General features: G+C 39.9%; 3 protein-coding genes across 4 annotated transcripts in view; 1 reads left to right on the forward strand and 2 right to left on the reverse strand.

Moving 5' to 3' along the window:
* LOC113202282 (ubiquitin domain-containing protein 1) overlaps positions 1 to 4390 on the reverse strand; it is a gene marked incomplete in the record, with an annotated part of 16276 nt that extends 11886 nt beyond the window's left edge. The window contains 5 exon segments of the mRNA XM_052272742.1: positions 113 to 2391; positions 2627 to 2745; positions 3049 to 3168; positions 3279 to 3509; positions 4032 to 4390. Coding sequence (XP_052128702.1) covers positions 2239 to 2391; positions 2627 to 2745; positions 3049 to 3168; positions 3279 to 3509; positions 4032 to 4113 — 705 coding nt within the window.
* Positions 4391 to 4551: 161 nt separating this feature from the next.
* On the forward strand, positions 4552 to 6268 carry LOC113202300 (grpE protein homolog, mitochondrial). Of its 2 annotated transcripts, none has more exons than XM_026416455.2 (6): positions 4552 to 4753; positions 5163 to 5328; positions 5421 to 5534; positions 5626 to 5745; positions 5823 to 5906; positions 5996 to 6268. In XM_026416455.2, exons 1-6 carry the CDS (start codon positions 4665 to 4667, stop codon positions 6104 to 6106), a joined length of 684 nt encoding a protein of 227 aa, XP_026272240.1. In that variant the 5' UTR covers positions 4552 to 4664; the 3' UTR covers positions 6107 to 6268. The 2 variants fall into 2 exon arrangements, with proteins under 2 accessions (XP_026272240.1, XP_052128703.1); XM_052272743.1 differs by lacking the exon at positions 4552 to 4753 and adding an exon at positions 4805 to 4896.
* Positions 6269 to 6346: 78 nt separating this feature from the next.
* LOC113202299 (epoxide hydrolase 3) lies at positions 6347 to 8015 on the reverse strand. The gene is made up of 6 exons (XM_052272741.1): positions 7740 to 8015; positions 7483 to 7607; positions 7296 to 7408; positions 7035 to 7200; positions 6803 to 6960; positions 6347 to 6711 (listed from the first exon to the last, which is right to left on the reverse strand). The coding sequence occupies exons 1-6, from the start codon at positions 7938 to 7940 to the stop codon at positions 6419 to 6421; spliced, it is 1056 nt and encodes a 351-aa protein (XP_052128701.1). The 5' UTR covers positions 7941 to 8015; the 3' UTR covers positions 6347 to 6418.
* Positions 8016 to 8145: the final 130 nt, after the last annotated feature.

The following is an 8145-nucleotide window of genomic DNA, read 5'->3' on the forward strand; positions in this document are numbered from 1 at the left end:
TGCGTGGGACCCGGGGGGGGGGGCGTTATCAATCGGAAGGGCGTACGCGGTAGACGGGCTTATCAGGGCACAAGGGTCGACCACCAGCACACGCCGGGGGGAAACAACCAATATAAATTAAATTTCCTGGGTTACAATGGGTGACAAATGTTTCTGTAGATATCCTTTCAGTACAGCTCTACAGAGATCATTTATCAATAAAAAGCAAAGTACAGACACCACAAAATGCAGGCTAGAGCAGTTAAATTTCATTGGCAATTTGTCAGTGTTAAAATATCATGAAAACAGCACTATGATAAAAAATAACACTAATTTACTTGTTCATGATCGTACATTCAAAGGTAGCTTAAAATTCATACAAAGAAAGGAAGGAGGAAGGAAAAGATGGCAGTCATCTTCAGGCCTATATGAAATGGCAATGCATTTTGAGCATCAATGGAATAAAGATTTGTCAAACTTAAATAATTGGGTCAGCACTGTCACTTTCAGCAATATTCAATATTTCTTAAGTACACAAATTAGAAAGTAAACAAGCAATTCTGGACTTAATAACGTACACACTTCTGAGTATGTGGAGCAGCTTTACACTATACTCTTATAAGTTAAACAACAGTCATTCTATAAAAGAACACACCACCTATAATAAGCTCCAAAAGCATACAGAGAAAAATGCAATCTTAAAAATAATTAAAGATACTAGTTAGATAGACGAACTTAGAAACAATAAGAATAAAGTTGATATAAATAGACAGATACTGTTCTTACAATCAAACTCAAACAAGAGGAAGTTATACAATTTACACAATACGTAAACCAACAGGTTTGACTTTTACCTGAAGCTGCTACTGTACATGCTGATATGAGACAGTATGAAGTTGTTTCCCTCCAACTTCAATTTGTAGCTAGACAAAATACTGGTGAAAGGGTGAAGATTTAGGCTACCTCTGCTAAAACAAAAAAAAATGTCACATTTACAGAACCTCTAACAATTAGTTGAGCACCTTCATGTTCAATGGCAACTTGAACAAAAATGCAAATTTAGAGTTAGGTATAAAAAAAATACATTTTTTAAGCACCACATGACAATAAATCTGTAAATAGCCTAAAACCTTTTTAAAATTCCATTATCTAATGAAAATAAAATATTCACAAAGACTTTTCCTGTAACAGTTTTTGAAAGGCCCACCACAGTACAAGATTTATAAAATGAGAATGTACCCCAACGCAGACTTGAAATTTAGTTTGAATTGAACAAGAAATACCCAGCAGTATTATGCCCATTCAAAGTATAGCAAATGCAGCATTGCTAAAGCATTACCCGGAGAAATTCAGATGTGATTACCAGGAGGCTGATAGTCGTTTGTAGTTATGCTGTACCGCATTTCTTCAGGCGGGCGTGTTCTCTACTGACAATGGGCAAGCCCGCTGGCAATCCTGTGCGGTACAGTACAACTACAGAAGTGCGCGGCGCTAAATCAGCCACAAGAAATATGGCTCTTGTTTTGTTACCAGCTTTACATACTGGGGAACAAACGGCCAACAACACAACTTTGATCAGGACCTTAAAGGAGTCAATAAAAAAAAAATACTGATAGAATGATTGTATGAGCATTCAATTCAATGACTTCAGATGAAAAAAACCCGAACAACATGCACCATATTTTGGGTAATTTGTGCGTAAAAGATTGTAAGTTTAAATACTCATCAGATTAAGATTGTAAGAGTACTTGCAAATGTTACATATCAAGAGATTTATGGACACATGAAAATTTGTCACATATCTTGGCAAACCATGCTTAAAAAAAATACTAGTTACTGCATACAGTTAAAACAAGCTGATCTGCTTAGCATCAAATAGCAGCAAGGCCATGTGTAGAGGTAATACTATGGCACTGGCCATTCAGAATAATTCCATTAAATAGAGTATAAAATAAACTCAGACTGATAGAAAAAATACAAAGGAATAACAAATCATACTATGAAGAACAACAGAGGTTTTCACACGGTAACAACATATCATACAAAACTCTTCTTCAATGTAACAAACATTAACAGGAAATACATAGGGAGTGTTCACAAAACAATTTAAAATCCAATTGGTTTAACAAAAAAAATTAAGATTAAACAAAAATAGCTTACAATCATGAATAAAACAAGGGTTTTTATCATCCAGTAAAGTGATGGTTCGATGTACAAGGCCCTAAAATATATTTTATACACATATAAAGGAACTGCTACTCAACTCTCAACACGGGACAAAGGTTCTGGATTAACAATAACCTGGACCACATATCCAGGTAAGATTTTGGCTTCTTCTATCCGCAATTTATCGCTGAGCAGTTTACCACCAAAGAACCATCTCTGTTTAGATGGCTCAAAACCCTCATGACACTGGAAAGCGAGAGAAAAAATGCATTAAAGAAAATAGTAGAGAATGAGGATTTTAACATGCCATATTCAACAGTACTTTAAATTAGTACCGGAACCATTTCGATATGACAAGTATCAAAATGACTCGATTTCTCAATCAATACAGAGCTAAGTGCCTAGTCGAAGCTAGGACTAGCTGGCTAAAGCTAGATAAGATTGACTACACCAATTTGATAAGCATGACTAGATAACTTACCTGAAGTTTTTTCTTTGCAGTAGCAATTGTATCTGTGGAAAGTAGAGGCAGCTTGACATCTTCACCATTTGATGACAGTCGAATTTTCAAGACAACTTCTGTACCTCCATCAGCAGGCTCTGCAAAGAGGTCCAAAGCTCTGTATACATTTAGCAGTTACTTAACATGCAAGTGTGAAGAGTAGAGTCCTGATGAGAACACATGGTATTTATCAAGGTTCTGTGGCAGGATTCCTAGCTAAAACTACAGTATAAAAAATGAAGATATAAGCTTGAAGGAGACATTAATCAGACTTCCTTAAACTTTTAAAAATCAACAACTGTTTGCTTTCATTTCACGCAGGGCTTCACTCTACAAAACAATTAAAATAAAAGATCTTTCCTAAGTGAATGGTTAAGAGCTAGTTCATATGGCCATTTTACCAGAAAATTCTGCAGGTGATTCTCTTCCATCTTCTTTTATCATGTTGATGGGATTGGACAGGCAGTAAACTGGGACTTTGTACATGGTTCCCAGCTCATCATAACACTCTGTCAAGAAGCCTGTGCACAAATAAAATCCAAAGCATTAGCAATAAAAGTAGTAACACAACTAAACAGAAGAAAAATTAATTGAAACAGATTGATACACCAAACATTTCAAAATGTCTTACCATTTGGAACAGATATATTAGCACCATCTAAAATAGCTTGAGCTAAGACGAAGTCTTGAGCTTCAGTGGCTAAAGACGCAGCTCGCAAGGCGTCCCAAATCTCTTTCCGTCCATCAAATGCGGGTGCTGTGTCCCAGAACTCATCGCGTTTGCTTCTAAGTTGCCCTTCAGTAAGGGGGACATCAGACTTCCAGCGTATAGTATCATGACACAGGGGATGATTTTTTCTTCCTGAAAGCAACAAAATAATAGAGAACTTATCATTGCAGAAACCAATTACTGCACAAATAGATATGTATGCTGTCATACATCCATGTAAACAATTTCAAAGGTGATTTAAAGATTTATAATACGGGTTTAAAGGCTGTTCGAGATCTGCTGTATGACATCAAATAAAGATATGACAAGCTGAGTAAAAGGCTCAGCAAATTAGAGGTTAAAAGGCTGAATCAATATCATAACAAAGGTTACTCAAAGATGCGGTCCCTCACAAAAAAGGTGAGGACATGGGACAAAATACCCATTTTGAAGCAAGGTGACAGCTAATCGTGCAAAATTGAGCAAACTATTATGGAATAGGACAAGTTGGTCAATAGTTGTACACTGTAATGTACGTGCTGTGATCACCTCAGGTAGCAGTTCGGAACAGGCTTGAACTTAAGTTCTCAGGCCGAGTACATAGACTCCAGGACACAAAGGCTCCTGCCAAAGACGCTGTCAAAATACCCTGCAAAATTGTGACGGCTCACTTACCTGAATTTGGCCTTGTGACATTTCCGGCTGCATTTCCACTGGCCGTGTTCGATGCCCGACCGACACTCAGGCACCCACCCATTATCCTAAAATGTCCTCGACTTGGGCTGCATGGCAAACAAACAAGTAGGGCCTTCGACGGGCTGGAAGTGCATTTTCTAGCCCGAACACATTTCGCGACGGGATTCACAGGTAATCAAGCTCGCGCACTGCAAAATACGAGCACAGATGTGCGCGGAGGTGCAGCTCCCCACTGCTCTCCCGTCCGCGGCTGCGTGCGGAAAGCGGCTCCCACCCCGCGGCACAATCACGCTCTTCTTTCTCTCTCCAACGCGATGACCCGCAGACGTGTGCGAGAACGAGAAGAACTTGACTGCGCGAACGCAGCCGTTATGAGTGCACGGGAACTTAAGGTCCCGGTCTGCCGTGTGCCTCTCTGCGTTATCCGACATCTCCCGGGAGCTCCCGAAGTTCGGGGGGCAGTTTCGAGATCGAGATCGAACCCCCTCTCACTCCGCCGCCCCCGCCGGTCTCCCCCCACCCTCAGTCGCTGTGCCCCACATCCTTGTCGTCCGCATCAAAATTCAAGAAAACTCACGATTTTTAACTTGAATTTGATTGAAAAGTCTCGCGATGGCTTGCAGTACCCTTACTAGTGGGTATAGGCTAACTCGCCTAGTTCTGGACCGATCATCCACCGTGTCGAGAAATATCTTTTCCTTGTAAGTTACGCGTTGAGAAGTTTTTGCCCTCCTCGCCGTTAAGGTTAAGGTCCACTCTGTTACGAGATGTTGTCTTCAGTAAAGGGGGTAACATCCCTCCTATTTTCGCCTACAGTTGTTGCTTCGTACTTTGCTTATTCTTGGTAGGACTTGGATAAAACTTTCGTACTACGACAAATGTACCAAGGATGTGAACATTACAACATGCTCATTCGTATGGGTTAAATCGTCTGCTATCACATTGGTCATGAGGATCACGGTGGCTTTAAGTTTCCCGATACCATTCCTTACCAGCAAAATGAAATTCAAATAAAAAGTTTTTGCTCATCATCGTTTCCTAAAGATTCTCGATTCAAATATTTCAATTATTGTTATTGCATCATCATTCGTGTTCTCTTGTCTTTTGAAGGATACCATCTTCACTTCGATCATATAGTGCGTCACCGGAGGAATCAAAAGACACCAGCAGCATTCCTCCTCCAGGAGAAACTGAAACTGAGAAAAAGTTGAAAGCAGAGCTGGAGAAAGTTAGTGCCGAATCCAAATCCTTGTTAGAGAAGGTCTCAGAACTAGATGTAAGTACGCAGCTCCTTTGCATTTCCGTGATCATATTCTCACTTTCTCTCTTCTATTAGCTACATGTCAAGTTTTGTTCTTACATTTGCAGGACAAATACAAGAGATTGCTAGCTGATAGAGAAAATCTAAGGAATCGTCTAACTAAACAAATTGAGGATGCTAAAATATTTGGTATACAGAGCTTTTGTAAAGATTTACTAGAGGTAAGATGACTTACCACTGCTCATCTGCAACATCCTTCTCATTCTCTATAGTCATTATATATTTAAAATATGAATTACATTTTTTCTTAAGGTTGCCGACATATTAGGGAAAGCCACGGAGAGTGTGCCAAAAGAGGAAGTTAAAGATAACAACCCCCATCTGAAGAACTTGTATGAAGGATTGACTATGACTGAGGCTCAGCTTCTAAAAGTATGTGTGCCAAGAAAAAAATATCTTTGTGAAGATTGTGCTGTTGGTTACTGTTACTAATACTTGCATATGTTCAGGTGTTTACTCGTCATGGGCTATTACAAGTCAACCCACTCAATGAGAAGTTTGATCCAAACTTGCACGAGGCTCTTTTTGAACAGGTAAGGCATTTATATTCTTAAGAGGATGAAAAACACTCTAAAATCTTTTCACTCTTTACTATATTCTTAATTTTTCCTATTTTGCCTAGGAGGTACAAGGAAAGGAGCCTGGATCAGTTGTTGTTGTATCAAAAGTTGGGTACAAACTCCAAGAGAGATGTATTCGGCCAGCACTAGTAGGTGTAGCTAAAGGATCATAAAATTTAAACAATGTAACTTTTTCTTGTGTATTTGTTAGTGAAAGGCATGTTGTGGCCTAATTCCATTTGAACCACTTGTAAAGTAAAAGTATATTAAATGTGATCTAAGATGTATAAAAGATGTGAATTCACCTTATAAGATTAAATTTCTATTCTCCTGAATTTTTGATCTTAAATGATTGTTTATACAAATTTAAATATCCACCTCTGCCTCTCAAGCCTTCAATGAACTCAATCAAATGAAATTTCTTTAATTTATTTGTAAAGCCTTAAACGATTCTTAATCAATTTGATAAATGCAGCGATACAAATTTAAGTTGATTGCTTAAGAAATGAACGCATTGCATCATTCACAGCTTTTGGTTCGTCTTGCTGAATAAAGTGATTACCGTCATCAATTATCACAGTCTGAAGAGGTTCAAAAAATGATTTGTGCTTAGCGACACCATCTATGTCAATGGCTATGTCCTTTGCACCAAAAATGTAGAGACCTTGTGGTCTTTCCTTAACTTTCTGACTAGGATTTTTTGGCTTTGGACCAAAACCTTCACTGATTCTTCTGCGCAATGCAGCACGGTAGTAGTTGATCGGTGGTGTAAGTGCTCCTGAAACAAACAGTTTCCATTTTTATACATCCATCATACTTACTTGTGTTACTAATGTGTTTTTTTTTCTTTTTTGTTGGTTTCTTTTTACCTTTTTGTGAAAAGGTGTATTTGAAGGCCTCGATGTCTTCCTCTGTCATTAGTGGGTTATTTTTACCAGGGGTGAAAAATATTCTTTGGAACATTCCAAAGTCATTCCAGCTTGCCCATAATTCTGGAAGGAATGGCAGTTGAAAAAAGAAGACATACCTGTAAGAAACATCAGTAAGTAACTTTTTCCCTTGTTGTTTTGGGTATATTGAGAGATGATCTGAGATCCTCACCAAGACTTGGACGCTTGCTCTTTCCTATTCATCATAATTGCATGGACCTTTGGATGTGGACCATTCATCATAATGTACTTATCAACCATCTCAGGGTGCTGATCCACAAAAATCCATGATATTACAGCACCCCAGTCGTGTGCAACAAGAATGAACTTCTCTTTGTCTTTAAAGTAAGATAAAAACCTAGATTAATATGATACAGGTATATTTACATATTTTTAAAATGCCATCACCAATTTCTTTATATTTGTAGCTTACTCAGTGCTTTTACAATTTCCTTTATATCATCAACCATATTTTCCAGTTTGTAGTCAGATACATTTGAAGGCTTGGCTGAGTCTCCATAGCCCCTCATATCAATTGCTACAGTCCTGATAAAATTAAAAGGTGATTGGTGATAAACAGAAAAATTCACATACAGTATTCTCAATAATAGCTCACCAACCAATAGTCCTTGCTGAACTCGTTCATTTGAAATCGCCAGGAATACCAAAATTCTGGGAAGCCATGCACAAACAGCATCAATGGCCTGGACCTGTCGCCTTTCTCAACATAGTGGAACTTCAGCCCCTATAAAGTCAAAATTTATTTAAATTTCAATTGCTACCCTAATTAATACATAATAGTGATACAAAAGTTCCCCAAAAGGCATTGGGGAAGAGTGTCATGCATTTCAGGGGTGACACTCGGGTGTCCCTTTACCTTGACGGTGACGTAGCCGTGCTGGCCCACCTGGTCGAGGCACTTGGGGGGCGTGGTGCGGCGCCGGGGCCAGAAGAGGCACTTGGTGGGCTTGCGGAGCTGCGCGAGCAGCAGGTGGGGCACCACCATGCACGCGTACAGCAGGGCCTTGCCGTAGATGTAGAGGGCCGTCAGGACCATGAGCGGCAGCGACTGCGCCATGGTTGCTGCTGACTGCTGGAATCAAGGAATAGTGAATGAAGCTGCCGGTGGAGGGAAGCAGCGCGGCGGCGGCGTGGAGTCCTATCCCGGCCGGCTCACCCCACCTGTGCGTGGGACCCGGGGGGGGGGGGGGCGTTATCAATCGGAAGGGCGTACGCGGTAGACGGGCTTATCAGGGCACAAGGGTCGACCACCAGCACACGCC

This window comes from Frankliniella occidentalis, unplaced genomic scaffold (assembly GCF_000697945.3).
Source record: "Frankliniella occidentalis isolate FOCC.00 unplaced genomic scaffold, Focc_3.1 Scaffold223, whole genome shotgun sequence".
Taxonomy (NCBI): domain Eukaryota; kingdom Metazoa; phylum Arthropoda; class Insecta; order Thysanoptera; family Thripidae; genus Frankliniella; species Frankliniella occidentalis.